The 19511-nt window shown below is 44.2% G+C and overlaps 1 protein-coding gene across 1 annotated transcript in view; it reads left to right on the forward strand.

The window, feature by feature from the left end:
- The window catches only part of pip4k2aa (phosphatidylinositol-5-phosphate 4-kinase, type II, alpha a), an 81118-nt gene that overhangs the window by 48473 nt on the left and 13134 nt on the right, over positions 1–19511 (forward strand). Inside the window, exons 4-6 of the mRNA XM_083778297.1 lie at positions 2989–3141; positions 6056–6202; positions 6944–6982. Coding sequence (XP_083634423.1) covers positions 2989–3141; positions 6056–6202; positions 6944–6982 — 339 coding nt within the window. The remainder of the gene's footprint in view (positions 1–2988; positions 3142–6055; positions 6203–6943; positions 6983–19511) is intronic.

The following is a 19511-nucleotide window of genomic DNA, read 5'->3' on the forward strand; positions in this document are numbered from 1 at the left end:
GCAGACCTACAAGCTCGTAGTGCAGCTTGCAGATCTGCTATTTTTCAATAGCTAAAGTATAACAAAACACCACAAGGGGTCTCCGCCCCAAAATGGGTTAAGGGTGACAGTGCACCAGTACACTACACTGTCCTGCAGACACGCCCCGAATGTTCAGCCCAGAATTATAATTATAGGGACGATAAGGTGGCTCATGTGGTTATTGAACACGATACAGATGAAATGTAACACTAACATGAATGATTACATCACAGATGGAATACAATACTAACAGTATACATTATGACATTACAGATGATGTTCAGAGGATGCGGGCACTTTTAAGGGAAAGGGGTGGGGGGGGGGGTGGCAGAGAGTTCGACATGGCATGTAGGATCGTGTTACATTTTGGGCTCAATGTTGTGGTCAGCAGCTGTTTCTGTGTGTGCGTGCGTGCGTGCATGTTCATATGGAGGATCAGCTGGACAGCAGGTGTAGGGGGTCGGACGCTGCTTGTGGGCCATGGAAAGGTTTCTAAGTTCAGGACAGGTCCTCCTGGGCCATGGAAAGGTTGCTAGGGGTCCTCCTCGCCCATGGGAAGGTTGCTAGGGGTCCTCGTCGCCCATGGGAAGGTTGCTAGTTTCAGATCATCCTCGTCCATGGGAAGGTTGCTAGGTTCAGATTAGTGCTGCCAAAGAATATTCTATATCCGAATATATTTTCGAATCAAAAATAATGAATAACCGACGCGTTGTGACTTGTGAGCTTGTAGATTAGTTATATTTGCCACGCGACACGTCGACACCGGCATACATTAAAGAATAAATCAGCTGCCTCGCACTCTTCCTAAACGCAGACTACGCAGCGCAGCCTGCGTAGTGAGCACAGGGCGGGCGGGGCCGCGGGAGCCTTTTACGTTTTTTGCGCAGTGGGTATACGCTGCTCAGAAGGGTGAAATCTTCCGTCAACAGCGTATCTAGTGATCAGAATCTGGGACAGGCTTTGCTTCGGTGTTGTTTCGGACAGACGGGAGAGTATATTTTTAGACAACACACAGATCTATCACTCATCAATCTTCAATCATGAAGCGACTTTATCCTTCAGGAAATTATAAAAAGATAAATAAAATGCGTAAGGATGAAATGTGGTGCCGGGTCCGGCAGCAGCAGCAATGCAGTGTTCTGTTCTGTGAATTAATACTGCCTCCGTGCCTCGTTTTGATAAGGCTGTGTGGTAGGATTGCTCATTTAAGAAAAATGTCTGTGAAGTTTTACTGGAGAAGGGAGAATGCATGCGTTATGTTCCAACTCGGTTTTCAGCAGCACCAATGCGCGGAGAGAGAGAGTTGCGCCAGCAATGCGATCTTAAATGTTATGTCTCAGGTTGTCGAATTGAAATCCGAAATCCGAATGGGTCGAATTGCTCGAATCCATGTGGGTTTTTAAAACGAATATCCGAATGTAATTTCTTGACAATTCCGGCAGCACTAGTTCAGATCATCCTCGCCCATGGGAAGGTTGCTAGGTTCAGATCATCCTCGCCCATGGGAAGGTTGCTAGGTTCAGATCATCCTCGCCCATGGGAAGGTTGCTAGGTTCAGATCATCCTCGCCCATGGGAAGGTTGCTAGGTTCAGATCATCCTCGCCCATGGGAAGGTTGCTAGGTTCAGATCACCCTCGCCCATGGGAAGGTTGCTAGGTTCAGATCACCCTCGCCCATGGGAAGGTTGCTAGGTTCAGATCATCCTCGCCCATGGGAAGGTTGCTAGGTTCAGATCATCCTCGCCCATGGGAAGGTTGCTAGGTTCAGATCATCCTCGCCCATGGGAAGGTTGCTAGGTTCAGATCATCCTCGGCCATGGGAAGGTTGCTAGGTTCAGGTCCTCCTTTATTGAAGGGCTTGTACCTTCAAACTTCAACCACAGTAATCCTATGCGTCCGTATTCTTGGGGCAGCCATTTGCCAAATATACTGTGGGCCCTATCTTGCACGCCACCGTACCCCTTATGCCTAAACGTTTTAGTCTATGGACTTTTTAGCTTGTGCTTGTAATCTCTTTATCACTTTATCTACCACTTTATTATTAAAATGTTTAACTGTTGAAGAATAGCACATATACAAGCTCCAGGTCTTTGGAACAACATATTTTGTAGATCCGGTCTCAGGTCTTAAAGGGATTGTGACATTAAAAAAAAGGTTTTGGAATTGTTCTTATTTTTTTTAGGTTTTCTAATCTCAATTGCACCCAAAAAACATGAACTTTTAACATTCAGTAGATTTTCTGTGATCTGGGGTTTTCTGGCTCAAACAGTTGCTCTGATTTGCCGGCAGTAAGTGACATCACGTACTGCAAATCCCATATATGTCAATGGGATTTGCCAGCAGATGTCACTGTTTCACTGTGTTGCCTGTTTTCATTGTAGCTCAAAAGTAGCTCTAAACCCCAAAGAAAACTTCAGACCACAGAAAATCCACTGAATGTTCAAAGTTCAGGTTTTTTGGGTGTAATTGAGGTCATAAAACCTAAAAGAAAAAAGAAAAAGAAAAAGAAATGAAAATGAATGTCATAAAACCATTAATGTGACGACGACATACAGAAGCAAACAGAGACTTTACACTGTTGCAGTTTAGACTTGTTCCTATATTTTGTATATATATATGGCCTCATAGACGGCATCATCAGTGTTGTGTCAAATAATATAGTTTTTGCTTGTTTCAAACATTTAACCACTTGTAAGTTGCACCCTAAATACTTTACATTTGGCTCTACACTTGCACGACATATATCAATGGCCTATTTACCTCATCACCGAAAACTTCAGTGGTTAAAAGTTGGTCTGTCTTTGACCCCTTTCCAAATGCTGTGGGGGGTGAAAAAAATATTGCATACAGTAGCAAACTTATCACATTCACAGTATTCCTTGTCACTCAATATGGGCCCCGATTCGATCCTGGACCCGAACAACTGTAATTGAGCCTTTCTTTCTTTCTTTCCTTCCCCCCCGCCAGAACTCGTTGACGCGCAGCGCTCCCCTGATCAGCGAGGCTCAGGGGCGGAGCGGAGCGCGCTTCCACACCTCGTACGACAAGCGCTACGTCATCAAGACCATCAGCAGCGAAGACGTGGCCGAGATGCACAACATCCTCAAGAAGTATCACCAGGTGCTCCCTCGCCACTCACCACCTCTACCACTCTACCAATCACAGTACATATAACACAATACAAGAAGTATCACCAGGTGCTCCCTCGTCACTCACCACCTCCACCAATCACAGTACATATAACACAATACAAGAAGTATCACCAGGTGCCCTCCCTCTCTCCGCCGCGCACGCCACTCACCACCTCCACCAATCACAGTTCATAGCACGATACGTTGTGTAGAAGTGTAGCCTCGGCCGAGAGGCGAACCCGGCAACTATACGTAGATCCTATGGCACGCACGCTAGGGAATTCACTTCTAGTCATTTTTAGTAGTTGACTAGTTGCCTAGTTTACTAGACTATTTTTATTTATTTTATTTGTACATTAAAAACTGTGTACATTGGTGACTATAACTATAATCTACCTGATCTTGAGGCCTACATTATCGGGATTTTTTATTTTAAAATAGTACCAACAAGGTCGACTAGTGGATTTACTAGTCGACTAGTTGCTTAATGCCCTAACGCACGCTCCGGTGCCGCCTGGATTACACCGAGTGTGATGAAAGTGCTATATCTTTATTTAGAAGTATTATTTTTGTCAGTTGGTTCCATTTACTGCAGTATAACGTTACATCAGTAACCCCCGTATCTAGGAAAGACTTCTGGGATATCCATATCGTTGCTGTCGGGGCAGAAACCTCTTATCTCCATCTTCTAACTCGTTGTGTTTTTTCCATAAATTAACGGCCTACTACTTAGTGTCACACAAAAGCGTCAAAGAAGCAGATCTACAAGCTCAAATGCGTTTCGAGCTTGTTGTAGATCGGCTATACTTTAGCTGCTTTTTGAATTTGAATCCTGAATCCTGTAACAGTTTTTGGCCTGTTTTTCCACTTGACAGAAACGATTATTTGGGCAAAAGGGAACACAGACGGACACACGGAGGGATTAACCAGCTGGTTAACCAGCTGGATTATGCAACTGTCAGATCAGAGCTCAATCAGCGACTCTGAGAGACAGAGTGGGATGAAGTGTGGTGTAATAGATGGATAGACAGAGTGGGATGAAGTGTGGTGTAATAGATGGATAGACAGAGTGGGATGAAGTGTGGTGTAATAGATGGATAGACAGAGTGGGATGAAGGGTGGTGTAATATAGCTCAGACAGTGCAGCTCAATAAGCCGAGGGATGCGACACGTTGTTTGTCAGCTTGTCGGTAGATCAAATCGGGATTTTCGCCTGGATTATGTCCAGGGTTCGCCGAAAAGAATTAAATTCGAACTGGGTTCCCACCCGAACACTGTAGGCATTACATTTAGTTTAGAGTAGAGATGTGCCGATACATGTATCGGTATCGGTAAATTATCTGTATCGGCCCTTATTTAGAGGGCACTGCTTTCATTGTTTTGCCAATGGGTCCCGTCACCTCCCCCCCCCCCCCCCCCCCCCCCCACACACACACACACACACACACACACACACACACAGTTTTTGGGAACCATTGCTTCATGTGGTCGACGTGTCGAACACACAATCTGGTGAGCTGAATCGATGAATCATGAGACAGCAGATGTCTCTCTCTCTCTCTCTCTCGCTCTCTCTTTCTCTCTCTCTCTCTCCCTCACTTCCTCTCCTCTCCTCTCCTCTCCTCTCCTCTCCTCTCCTCTCCTCTCCTCTCCTCTCCTCTCCTCTCCTCTCCTCTCCTCTCCTCTCTCTCTGTATCTCGCTCTTCTTGTGTTTCGTGCACATACTGTACGCACTAAAGTCCTCCTGTTTAGCCACTTAAACCCTATTTCCAACATTTTCAAAATAGCAGATGTACAAGCACGATTGATCGGTTTTATTTGGTGGCATAAGAAAAGAGCACAAAAGCACTTTCTGATATGCAGTCATTGTATCACTGAGGATGAAGACACAGTGAAACCCGTTGTGGTCTTCAACAAAGAAAACACTGAACAGCATAACAGACGACAACACATCAACAATGCATCAGACAGATATGCATAAGAAACTAGACTGTCCCCAACTAAGGATTTGTATAGTCGACTATGATTGGATTATATATATATATATATACACACACATGCACACACACACACACATGCACACACACACACACACACACACACACACACACACACACACACACACACACACACAGAGAGAAGCACACATAATTTCCCTTTTGCAACCAGATCTTATTGTAATGATGTTTGGGAGATAAACACTTTCCTAGGGTTTAGGGCCAATCTCTAAATTGAATCATGGAACAACAACAAAATAGAAAAACATCCACTAATCGACTTGAGCTCAGACCTTCATAACGTTAGACGTAAGACGTTCAGACCTGAATAATTATATTTGCCTCGGTTCGCCCCATTTGTGCCGTGCAAGGTCACGCCGCGCCCGTTCGCTCAACTTCTCGTCTTTGCATCGACTTGGTATGTAAGGTATGTTGTCTGAACACACCTTAACCCATTTAGGCCTGACGTCGAAATTAAAAAAATGTCTTTTTTTAAATGTATTTTTTTTATCATGTTTCTATATCATTTGTTCTCAATATTTCATGTCAAGGACCCCCAAAGATATATGAAATTGGCCGCTGATCCCCATCTGAAAATGTGTTGTTTCAGGGACCACCTCCCAGATGCAATGATTTGAGTTAAAAACGTTCGCTCTGAAAGAGTGTATATTCAAAGCTTTGCACCACATGTTCATGGTTTTTCAAAAAATATTTTTAAATAGCTAAATTATAATATAATGTTTAAAACACCAAAAGGGGTTCCCGCCCAAAATGGGTTAATCGACTAATGGAGGTCAGCCCTAGTAGACTCAAATACAACGCGGGTGCATCGCAGATCTGCAAAAACTGCGATAAAATTCCGGAAAAGTTTAATGTGTTTTCTTTTCTTCTTCTTTTCTTCATCAGTTCATCGTGGAGTGCCACGGCAACACGCTGCTGCCTCAGTTCCTGGGGATGTACCGCCTCACGGTGGACGGAGACGAGTCCTACATGATCGTCACGCGCAACGTGTTCTCCCACCGCCTCTCCGTCTTCAAGAAATACGACCTCAAGGTAAGGGGAGGGCGGGGGGGGGGGGGGGGGGGGGGGTATAGGGGGCAAAAGGAAGGAGGTTCACAGATAAATAAATGACTGTTGTTGACGTTTGTTCCAGCCCTTGACTTGTTTAGCCCGATAATCTTTCTCCCTGTGACACAAATTCAAGTCACACGACGAGCCCAACCGTACAGAGACCCAAAAGGGGTTCCCGTCCAGAAGGGTATAGGGTTACAAAAAGGGGTTCCCACCTATAATTGGTTAAAACTACGTTAAACTCACTTTGCCTCTCGATTTGCCACTCGCTTTATGCATGTACCCTCTACTCAGTGTGGCCAGGGTCCTCCTATTTGACTTGTGGACACCTCATAGGACCGCCAGCTACGATATACAGTATAGATACGATATACAGTATAATATATATGGGCCTTGCCAACGTGAAGCGAGGAACGCATGGGCGTTGTTGCCTGGATCAACACAGGTCTCCTCCGGGTCTGTTGAAGAGGGGCGCAACAACGCAAGCATAAAAAAAGGCTCCTCCGCACATAAACGCAGGTCTCATTGGAAATGAACTATATTCGCGTTTTATCGCTCCCCGTTTGCAAGGCCCTTTAAACTTGTAAATGGCTGCAGGCAGGCCTTGGTACAGTAGTTGGTCCTCACATGAAGAGACAGAAGAAGGCAGGAATGAGTCAGGAGAAGAAACGGCATCGCAGACAACCATGACTCATTTATTCTTTTCCTGCCTTTGGTGTATAGGGTTCCACTGTGGCGAGAGAGGCCAGTGACAAGGAGAAGGTACACGCACGCACACACACACACACACACACACACACACACACACACACACACACACACACACACAATATGCCAGCTAAGCACAACACACAGCAACTCGCACTGATGATGCACTGGCACCGTTGCAAAATGTGTTGCATTTTCACTTGTTAGTGCGACACACACACAAACACGCACATGCTCACGCCTTGATACTTACTTGAGTCACAAACGTTTTAACCTGTTTAACCTCATCCTAACCACGCACGCACACATACATACACACACCTTGAAACGTACTTGAGTCACAAGCTTTAACCTTTTTAGTCTCATCCTAACCCTTCCCCCCCCCCCCCCCCCCTTCCGGTGTCTCTCTTTCTCTCTCTCTCTCTCACACACACACACACGCATACACACACGCACCCAATCCTCTATACCGTCTCCACCAAGCTAAAACACTGACAATGACAGTCATTGATTGTGGATGAAGTTGCCCCGCCCCACTCCATGCCCCATATGAACGCCATGGGGGGGAGAGTCTGTGCTTTTCTTCCAGTAGCTAACTGACCACCGCCCACTGCCAGTCTACTGTCATCACTCAAACCAAACGGACCCCCCACCTCATCAGTCTGGATGACAGTAGCAGATCTCCATCTCCATCCCTTCAGCCACTCATTGTGCCACACCCCACCCTCTCCCCCCCTCCCTCTCTCTCTCTCTCTCTCTCTCTCTCTCTCTCCTGCACGCTCTGGTGATGTGTGTGTGTGTGTGTGTGTCGTGTCGTGTCGTGTCCACCCTTCCCTTCCCTTTCCTATTCCTTGCTTTTCAACCCGTGCTTCGGCTGTCTCCCATGAGTCCCTCTGCTAGTGTGTGTGTGTGTGTGTGTGTGTGTGTGTGTGTGTGTGTGTGTGTGCATATTGAATTGCAGTCCTCCCTGTGGAGTGTATGGTGATTGTACCATGCCATTGGATGGTTGGACGTAACCGTGTGTGTGTGTGTGTGCATGCGCGCGCCTGACAGAGTTTGCGGTTCAAAGGCACTGGGTACTGTTTCATACCGTAGTTCAGAGGAAGGTTATTTTGAGTTTGGTCACAGAGCCACGTGTCTCCAGAAAGTGATGTCATTGAAAAAATCACAGAGGCAGCAATAGTTCCGCTCACGTCTGAATTGCTCAGGGTCTTTAGAACTTAAACGACCCTGAGTAGTTTCAGGACAAATCGCAGCTGGCTCGCTTTACCCAAGAATAAATCTCTGGAATAAAACATACTGTGGGCGCTGGCGGCGTGTTTCCTCCTCCGCGTCATCAGTGCCCATACCCGAGGCGCGGTTGGTGAAAGGGCCTTTCTGTGTGGAGTTTGCATGTTCTCCCCGTGTCCCCTAGGGTAGGTACCCTCACAAAAAACATGCAGTATTCCTGGTCTCTAAACTGCCTCCCCCTGGCCAGCCGGGACGCCTGATGGAGGGGAAAGGAACTGGTTGGAATAATGTGTTCCTTCCACGCGCAACGTCCAACCAGGGAAACTCCTGTATGTACTCTGTTTGTTAGCGGGTATTTACAGGTTCAAGACAGCTATACAGGTAGTTCCAGCCAAGCAATCTAATTGGTTGAAATAGGCTCTCTTACCTGTGCTCAAACGAGCATGTCGGCACACCTAGCAGTTATCAAATGAATCTAATATGAAAATCAGCAGAGCCGATCAGACTGGCTCATTGGCTAGATTAGCAGTTTGCATGGGGAAGTTTGCAGACGTAGTGGCTTAATCTGGCATTAAAACAATTTGTATTTCTATTAAGCATCTTAATTATACTCATAAACTCTATGGGCTCCATTTTCGTCACCGCTAAACCCCTTATCCCTAAACTTCTTTACCTTTTTTTACTATTTTGCAAAACATTTTGAGTAGTTAAAATGGACAGTCTACAAGCTCACAACGTGTCAATGTTGAACTACTCAAAAAAGTTTTTCAAAATAGTAAAAAAAAAAAGGCATAGAAGTTTAGGGATAAGGGGTTTAGCGATGACGGAAATGGAGCCCTTTGTGTTCATATGAGAAACCATCTCAATGCTGGATCTGGAGTGGCGTAAAAAGTGGAGTAAAAAGACAATAATAGAGACAAGAAAAGGCAGAAAAGGTTGTTTTTAGAGAGCGAAAGAGAAACAATATGAATACATGGTTTAATTTTGATGGTAGCCATTGCATAATTGAGGGTGACACTCGGCTTGCGACACTCGGCTCCTCCTCGTTCCCGACCACATCACTGTCTGCCAATACTCACTGTTTGTTAACGCACATCACACTCCCATGTAATATTGCTTAATTGACCCGACGGTGAGGTAATTGTTCAGGGCTCTGATAACCCAAAGGGACGAAGCTCTTTGCACAGTGCTTTGTTCTCCAATCTAAAGGCCATTCATATCATGTGAAACCACATCTAGGTTCTTCTGATGGTGATTCAGTGCATTGTGTACGTTTCACCTGGCTCATTTAGTTTCCATGTCTGCATCAACACGTGCTCAAACAAACACTCATGTTGACAGGCAACAATCATTTCTTTGGCCTGAAGAGGAAGCTCTTCATGTGTACAGAAATGAAGAATGGAAACTCTTATGTAGAAAATGCAGAACAATCAGGCAGGAAATGTATAGAGCTTTCCATCACATCCTTAAGAGAGCATTAACCCTTTTCTAACACGAACATACGTATGAACACATCGCAGCTAGCTCGTTGTGAGCTTGTAGATTGTTGTTTTTTTATGCCGAAGAGATTCGATGTAGAGCAGTGGTTTTCAACCCTTTTCAAATCAAGGTACAAGGCATTTGAGCCACCATTTAATATTTAGCCTTGCCGACCCAAAACTAGAGAATTTTGTTACCATTAGATAAGATTTTGTCCACAATTCTATGCTGTATTGATTGATGTTGGTACCATAGGAGAGATAACAGGCAAAACATCGATCAAAATAACAATTATTATTATTATTATTAACATTCTCTAATTGTGTAGACTTCTTGTAAATTAAGTAATGCAGATGTTTTAACAATAGTTTTACTCTTGAGTGTAAAATTAATTTTACACACTCAATAGTAGGAGAAAACTTCCGCACACCTAGAAATCAGGCATATGCACAGGTGCGTAGGCCAGGGGACATCAATGAAAGCAATAAGGTACACCCGCGCACTGTGTATTTGCTCCGTACATGAGCATTGTCTTCATTAAATAAGACAATACTATCAGTAGGCATGTAACGATTCACTCAACTCACGATACGATTCGTATCACGATATGAGGTTCACAATACGATTTCTCACGATATAAAAGAAAATATATATTTTAAAGAAAAATTACAGTTTTTTAAAATGTTATATAATTTATCTTCCCCCCTGAGATTTTTTATTTAACTACATTGCAAAAGAAGTAGCATTACTTTTGACAGTGCCGAAACATAATTGCCTTCCTTGATGAGCATCAACGACCATCATCACCTGGGCACAGTCACAGAAACACAGCTCCCCTCTACAGTCACAGACACACACAGCTCCCCTCTACAGTCACAGACACACACAGCTCCCCTCTACAGTGCTCTACTACTGAAAGTGACTATCATTTCTCTCCAAAAGCACTTGAATATGATGGAATATGACTAAAGCTCACATTTCACATCACACGCTAATACACAGAGTGCGGGTGTACCTTATAACGCTCTCATTAGTAAAAGGTCTAATGAGGGTCCATTCGGTTGAAAACCACTGATCGTAGAGGGAGACTCATACTAGCAGATCTACAAACCACTGATCGTAGAGGGAGACACATACTATAGCAGATCTACAAACCACTGATCGTAGAGGGAGACACATACTATAGCAGATCTACAAACCACTGATCGTAGAGGGAGACACATACTATAGCAGATCTACAAACCACTGATCGTAGAGGGAGACTCATACTAGCAGATTCTGATTTCTAGTTTTTAACCTTTTAAACCTTTTTAAATAGTTTTAATTAGTTTTCTAATAAATAGGTCTGAACTTCTTTCTGTAAAGCGACTTTGGGTACCCAGAAAAGCGCTATATAAATCGTATATATTATTATTATTATTACAAACCACTGATCGTAGAGGGACTAGACACATACTAAACATATCTACTACGGAGCCCTAGGGGATCCCTGGGGAGTCGTTAAGAGAATGCATGTCGGTGGTATTTACAAGCATAGCTTCCGAGTAAAACACGTAAAGCCAGCTTATTGTCCATAATCACACTAATGCTATGCATGGAAATGCTTCAACCACCACATGACTTCCAGCAGCAGATTGTTGTTCACTGTGTTTACAATTTACAATTTAGGCATTTAGCAGACGCTCTTAATCCAGAGCGACTTACATTTAAGCAAGAACAAAAGCATGGGAATACATCACATAAAAGCATTTATCATGAAACATGCGTAAGCTAAGAAGGTAACAGTGGAATATCTATATGATGAAACTATACATACACTATACATAATAAACTATACATATTCACTACTATGCTATACATATGTACTATGGCGTGCTATGACTATATACAATACAATTATAGTGTCTGTGTCAAATGCTATAAGCCAACAGAAATGCTATCTAAGGGGTTAGGGTAAGTGCTATGGGCCATGATGGAGTCTGAAAAGGTGGGTTTTCAGGCTACGGCGGAAGATTGGGAGTGATGCTGCAGTTCTGACTGCAATGGGAAGTGCATTCCACAGTTTTGGAGCCAGTGTTTGGATTATGGTGTGTAATGTACCTACTGTCTGTCTGCAATGGTTATATATTTTTTTTCACGATTTTTCAAAAAATAGCAGACCTACAAGCTCGTAGCGCGCCAGCTTGTAGATCTGCTATTTTTCAATAGCTAAATTATAACATAATGTTTAAAACACCAAAGGGGTTCTAAACTAAAACTAACGAAATAACCAAAACTAGAATATGACAAAACCTTTTAGTTTATCGGAAAAATAAAAAACAGAATACTTAAACTGTATTGTGTGTTTTTACAAAACAAACTGGCAGACACAGAGAGAGAGAGAGAGAGAGTTGTCAGCATCCAATATTTGTCTTAGTTTACAATGTGAGCTTGTAGATTGGCTATTTTCACTATTTTTGAATCTTGACCCACTGAGACTATCCCATATTATACCCCAAAAAAAAGAGATGATCACATACACACTAAACTAAAATAGCAAACCCGCTTAAAACCCATTTTGGGGCGGGAACCCCTTTTGGTGTTATGAGACAGCACTATAATTGCATTGTATATAGTCATAGCACGCCATAGTACATATGTATAGCATAGTAGTATATATGTATAGTTTATATGTATAGTTTCATTATATAGATATTCCTCTGTTACTTTCTTAGCTTACGCATGTTTCATGATAAATGCTTTTATGTGATGTATTCCCATGCTTTTTGTTCTTGCTTATTGTAAATCGCTCTGGATTAAGAGCGTCTGCTAAATGCCTAAATTGTAAATTGTACGTAGCTATTGAAAAATAGCAGATCTACAAGTTCATAGCACACCACAGAGTGGCGCGCTACAAGCTTGTAGGTCTGCTATTTGTTTTTAATCGAAGAACCACTGACATAGAAATATAGCTTTTTCAGAAAACTGTCAGGATGTAGAAGACATTTTTAGAATCTGATCTCAGGTCAAAATGGGCCAAAAAAACAAACAGTAACAGGAATAGCTAAACGTGGAGTCAAGACTACATGAAAAAGTAAAAAAAGGAAAGCTGTAATAACCCTGGTGTCTGTTTGACTGTGAATATTATAGTCTGACTCAGTGCAGGGTCATGGTTCTGACCGTGAAAGGTCTTAACTTTCCCCTGGACCTTCTGCTGTAATAGGTGGGCTTAATCAGCGAGCAGCAGAGCATAGGCAGACTCCAAGGGGAATCCCCCCCAGCCCCCACACACACACACACATCTAAATAGAAGCTAAATATAGAATGGAGGGGGGGTTAAAATACTTACAAAACACCTGAGGATTAAACCCCCTCCCTCTCTGTGTGTGTGTGTGTGTGTGTGTGTGTGTGTGTGTGTGTGTGTGTGTGTGTGTGTGTGTGTGTGTGTGTGTGTGTGTGTGTGTGTGTGTGTGTGTGCGTCTGCGTGCGAGCGTCTGCGTGCGAGCGTGCGTGGCGTGTGCATCAGTCTGTGCGTGTACGTTTGAGAGAGAGAGAGAAACTGGTTACAGACCAACAATAGAAAGATTTACGAGAGGCTCGAGGCGAGGATAAACTTTGGCTCAAAGCTAACCTGAAGTTACTGGTTTTTGGTTTTAATCCAACCTGGCGTCCACTGTGGCCACACAGGTCACTGTGACTCTAAAGTGACGCTAACCGTACATGCTATTATGTTATTGATTAGAGCTAGTTGAGCCCCCAATCTTATAAATGGAGGAATCGGTCAAAATGGTTGTGATGCCATATTAATAATTTTTGCTAACTGTTTGCTAAGGGAAACGGTCGGTTAGGCCACGACGTCACGTCACCCTATAAAGTGTGGCACAAAGACTCGGCAGAGTTGGTAGAAGAAGATCAATAACATAATGTACTACAAGTAAATATATCATACAGTAAGTAAGTATCCTACAGTATATAGCGAGTAAGTATAATGAAAAGGAGATACTGGGCTCAAGTTACTAATCGCCCATAACTCCCTCCTCCCCCCAACGCCTAAGGCAAGATACAGATCCTCTAAACTATACGACCTCGTCAAGGAGCCTCTTACACAGCCCACTGACAGCTCCCTGCTAATACAGGACATCCTCATTACACTAACCGTTATATTACATTATCCGTTATTAATTAGTCACTATGGATGATCTATCACGGAAGAGCCACCCATCGACTAATCTAATATACGGCAACCTTCCCCGTGTTTCTTCACTATAGTCCAGTTTTCCGGCCACTGCTACAGAGCTGACAATGAGGTTATAATATCTTCCCTTCTTCTCTGGAGTCCTGCCTCAAAGCAGACCAGAGGTTGAAAACTGTCGTTCCCTGGTGTCATCGCTGCTTTTGTCGAAAGACATATAGACATAGGCATTATTAGGGTTTGATAACGACCTTCAAAGACACAACGGCTATTAGTGCGTCTAGAGATCACATGAGAGAGAATGGAAAAGTGACAGCTTGCTTCTCCACAGGACACTGTATACCTTCTCTCACGTACACATACATGCATGCACGCACGCACACACACACACACACACACACACACACACACACACACACACACACACACACACACACACACACACACACACACACACACACACACACACACACACACACACACACACAATATGCCAGCTAAGCACAACACATAGCAACTCGCACTGATGATGCACTGGCACCGTTGCAAAATGTGTTGCATTTCCACTTGTTAGTGCCACCCACACACACACACACACACACACAAACACACACTCTGTACTAAATGAGGATTAGCATACAACAGTAATACAACAGTCTGTGTAGTTTGTGCCATGTAGAATATGGATATGCGTTTGTTATTTGTTAAAAAAAAAATTGTTTGTGGGGGGGGGGGGGGGGTGTTGCTCACGTTGTGCCGCTGTTGTTGCACATGGGCACACACACACACACACACACACACACACACACACACACACACGTGAGCACAGCAGAGTTCTCTCCTGACTGCATGCATGCCTGACTCCCTCCCATGCATGCGTGTGCACATTGCACGGCATCTCCTTGTGAACCTGTGTCCCCCATCATGCTGCATGTTGTGGACATGTCCTATTTATTACTTCACAAACCGACATGTAGTCAGTATTTTATCTACACTGTTTGTTTTGGTGTATTTCTTCTACCCATGAAATATACAGTAGATGTGGTTTCCGGACGGTAATTAGTGCTCCCGGGGTGCAGCTGGCCAATGGCAGCGGCTTGCTCCGAGGTCAACTCTGTCTACAGCCGGCCTAGTATTATTTCACAAAGCAGGACGTTGACGTTGACTTATGTGACTCATCCAATTAATCATCTACTACTGTTACTGTACAACTCCTCATGCTTAGGCTCTGTTATTATTTTTCTTTATTTATGACAAACATTGCTCCCCATGGCGACTAGGCTTGGTCTTATCCAGTGAGGGCACATTTATTCGTATAACTCTAGGGTTCCAAGAAGCTCAAACACAGAAATTAGTTATTAATGAAACATACCAATGCTTTTTCATGTGGGGGCCACTGGGTGCCCAACCACTTGCACATGATTAGTTCCGGGGTTGGGGGGGAAACCCAGCTTTAAAAGGATAGTTCTGTCTTTTATTTATATCTGGTTTTGTTGTCGTACATTCCAAGGTTCTGGGCAAGCGGTTGAAAACCATCGGCACCATCGGCAACCATCGGTGGTTTGCTGAGAAATGTCCGCAGGAAAGATTGTGCTAATGGAAATTAATGGTGTTTAGTGCGTGTAGCCAGTATCTAGAAGATACTAGGACATTAAGCAACTAGTCGACTAGTTTACTTAGTCTACTAGTAAATCCACTAGTCAACCTTGTTGGTACTAGTTGACTAATAAAAAAATCCCCGATTTTGTAGGCCTCAAGATCAGGTAGATTATAGTTATAGTCACCAATGTACACAGTTTTTAAATGTACAAATATTTATTTCCAAAAAATCAAACATACATAATGGGTAGTTAAACAACTAGTCGACTAGTAAACTAGGCAACTAGTCAACTAGTAAAAATGACTAGAAGTGAATGCCCTAGAAGATACTATATAATATATTATACTATTTGAGAAGAACCTTTTTATGTACGATCTCAAACAACCCCGAAAAAATAGAATAGTCTTTAACCCCTATTTTGGGCAGGTCATTATAGACAATCTACAAGGTCACAAGGCTTTGTGAGCTTGTAGATCGGTTATTCTCGCTATCCGTCCTATACACCAAAGTGCATCGAGCTCATGTGGTCAAGGAACTGTTGTAGGTGATTCTTGTTGTTGTTGTTAGCGTGCAGGCTGTATGAAGTAGCGCCTGTAGCAGCGTTCAGCTCTGTAACTCTGCCTGCTGCTGCCACCACAGACATAGAAAGGTTATGTCCAATAGAAAGCCTCATTCGGGCCTATGGGCCGTGGCTCAGCGGTCCAGGCACCTTGGCCGGTATAGCCCAAGTCTGGCAGTGTGCCGCGGGTTCGACTCCCGATCCCGACGGCTTTTACTGCATGTCACTCCCCCATCTCTCTCCCCCATTTCCTGTCAGCCTACTGTCTGTCTCTCTATAAAGAAATATAAAATTGTTGTTGTTTACGCTCCCCTCTCAGCTCTCCATGCCCCGGCCGGCTGGCATCTCTGGTGGGGTTCCATGGCTTTAATAAAGCAGTAGTTCACACATACGAATATATATTTTCTATCAATTTCACACCCCATGAGGCCTTGAATCCATGGAGATTATTATTACTTTTTGTTGTCACATTCCTCCTGAGCCAACTATTTTGATGACCGCCGGCGTGTTCTATCTTTTCTTGGGTGACTCAAAGAGTCCTACTCAACTGAGCAGCCACCCGGTCCTCCAATTATTGGCTCAGGAATGCGACGAAACACCCCCCCCCCCCCCAAGGTATTCATTTCAGTGGAAGTTGCTCAGTGGTGTTTTTGAAGCACCCGGAAGACTGTCGGAAGTATAATTATAACTCAATGGCTCGAGCGAGCCCCGGACCTCAATTTTGAGGTCCGGGCTTACGCAGGTGACGTCATGAACGGCATTCAAAGCAACCAAAGGTATGGCTCCCCGTTATCTTGCAAGTATGATTGAACCCTACAAACCCTCCCGCGCACTCAGATCAGCCAACGCAGGGAAGCTGGAAGTACCATCAATAAAAACGCCGGGACAACGCTCCACACGTCCCAAACTCTTCTCCCTTATGGCTCCAAAACTGATGAATGCACTTCCCATTGCAGTCAGAACTGCAGCATCACTCCCAATCTTCTGCCGTAGTCTGAAAACCCACCTTTTCAGACTCCATCATGGCCCATAGCACTTACCCTACCCCCTTAGATAGCATTTCTGTAGACTTAGATAGCATTTGATACAGACTTATATGTAGACAGCACTATAATTGCATTGTATGTAGTCATAGCACGTCATAGTACATATGTATAGCATAGTAGTATATATGTATAGTTTCATTATATAGATATTACTATTATAGTTACTTTCTTAGCTTACGCATGTTTCATGATAAATGCTTTCATGTGATGTATTCCCATGCTTTTTTGTTCTTGCTTAATGTAAGTCGCTCTGGATTAAGAGCGTCTGCTAAATGCCTAAATTGTAAATTGTAATTGTAACGTCCGTCCACCTCCATGAAAGTGCTGCAATTCCGCATTTCGCCACTAGGTAGTGGCAGCTTCAACGTAGGATATAGCCTTCCTGGGGGCTTGGACGAAACCCCCCAAACTCCACGAATCAAAGGCTTCATGGCGTGTGTGTAATTGATAGAACATTTCTGGGGTGAACTGCTCTTAACATGGCGTGGTGTGTGTGATCTGTGATTACGTAGCTCTGCGACACTGACCAATTTCAACAAGTGCCACTCAATGCCGCATTCTCCGCTGAAACTGACGCACTGCGACAGTATGCAAATGTTTTGGGCCGGGCGAATCGGTCTTGAGTGACAAAATCCAATAGAATTCAAATACCTCACCGCCCGCCACTCAACGTTCATCAGGCCAAGGACCCCCTAGGTGCAGAGAGGGATGAAGCAGGGAACCTCACTACAAATTGTATGAAAATGTATCGCAGATTAAGAGATTTCATAGATTTCATGGATAGCTTCATATAGATTTATAAAGAGGGAATAACCAGGTGCTCACACGGATCAAACGGGATCAAGGCATAGATAAAAGAGAGACGATCCGGGCACTCAAAAGTTAAAAACAGAGAAAAGCCTTTATTCAATTATAAAGGCAACTGCCGACATGTTTCGACCATTAACTGGCCATTCTCGCCCTGCTGAAGACCATTTTCGACCAATGGTCGAAACATGTTGCAAGGCTTTTCTCTCTTGTTAACTTTTGAGTGCCAGGATCATCTTGTCATTTTTCTCCTAAACTTCATAGACTTCTTTGACAGCACTAACGTGTTGGATTAATGTTCATGTGTAATTTCAGACATTTAACCACCTAAACCGTCAATCCCCCCCCCCCCCCCCCGCCCTGACCCCCTTAGGGGTCCCGGACCCCCAGTCGAAGACCTCCATGGTGTAGAGTTTTGTTAAATGTCGGAGGGGTGCCTGGCTGGGGTTCAGTAGGTTCACTCCATGCAAATGAGCCTGGCGTAGCTTAGTGGACCCGTGTTCTGCTTCTTTCCCACTGGACCGGTGCCACCAGGCGCACACACACACACACACACACACACACACACACACACACACACACACACACACACACACACACACACACACACACACACACACACACACACACATTCTTCTATCACTGATGGCTCTCAAGAGACATTTGTTTGTTTGACTGATTGAATGAAAAAAATAAGAAAAAGCAGTTCAAGACTTTTACGGTTTATAGATCCTTTGTTTCTTCTTCAGTTAGACATCTTTTCATTTATAGATCTACAGTACCATGACATCCACATTATGTTGCGGTCAATGCAAAAGGTTGTCAGTTTCTCTCTGTGCTTGTTTATAAAGGAGGGCATCGCTTCTCCCGTGTTTTTTCTCCATCGACATTGTGGCGGCTTGGAGATCTAATCGGGGAGTTCAGGGGCCACAACTTCAGTCCTCCTCTCTGTGTCATGTCGTCTCCATAACCGGTTGTGTACACTGTATTTCTTCTTAAACACTCTGCCTTTACTTCCAACTTCCTTCCTCCTCCTCCTCTCTCCTCTCTCCCCTTCTTCTCTCCTCTCCTACACCTCCCCGACGTCCCCTGCCCCCCCCCCCCCCCCCACAAATGACACATCCCCTCACCCACCCACCCACCCCTCTCTCTTAGCCGCAGCGCCCGCCAGAAGACACGCCCCCGCGCCCCAAATCGAGTAACGTTCAGCAAAGGCTGCAAACGCTGCGGATCGCCACGCGCTTTTACTGCGCTATGAAACACGTAAGAGATGTAAGGGATCCTGGAAGGCTCATATTTATACCAGGCATGATCTATATCTATATTATCATAAACCTTTTAGAATTGTGTTATTATTATTTCATTTCTCCCCAACCAAACCTCTCCTCCACCTCCAAGAAGGACACAGCTGTGGTTTAAAAAATTAAAAAGGACACATCTTCTCACACTCACCCTTTTGTTTCTCATCTGCTCTTCCTCTGTCCGCCCCCCCGTCGTCGTCCCCGACAGGTCATTATTCCTCTTCTGGAAACAAACGCTCTAGACGTTATTAGACAAGACATGTTGTCGCTGGGGCGGGTGATCGAGGGGACAAACTGTAGAGCTTTGATATACAACGACCTTGAGTTGCCCAGAAAGGCAGCCTTATAAATAACAATGTATTGACAATGGTCGTCTCGCTTTGGGGTGGA

The sequence above is a fragment of the Protomyctophum parallelum genome, assembly GCF_964188405.1.
Source record: "Protomyctophum parallelum genome assembly, chromosome: 12".
NCBI classification, from domain to species: Eukaryota; Metazoa; Chordata; class Actinopteri; order Myctophiformes; family Myctophidae; genus Protomyctophum; species Protomyctophum parallelum.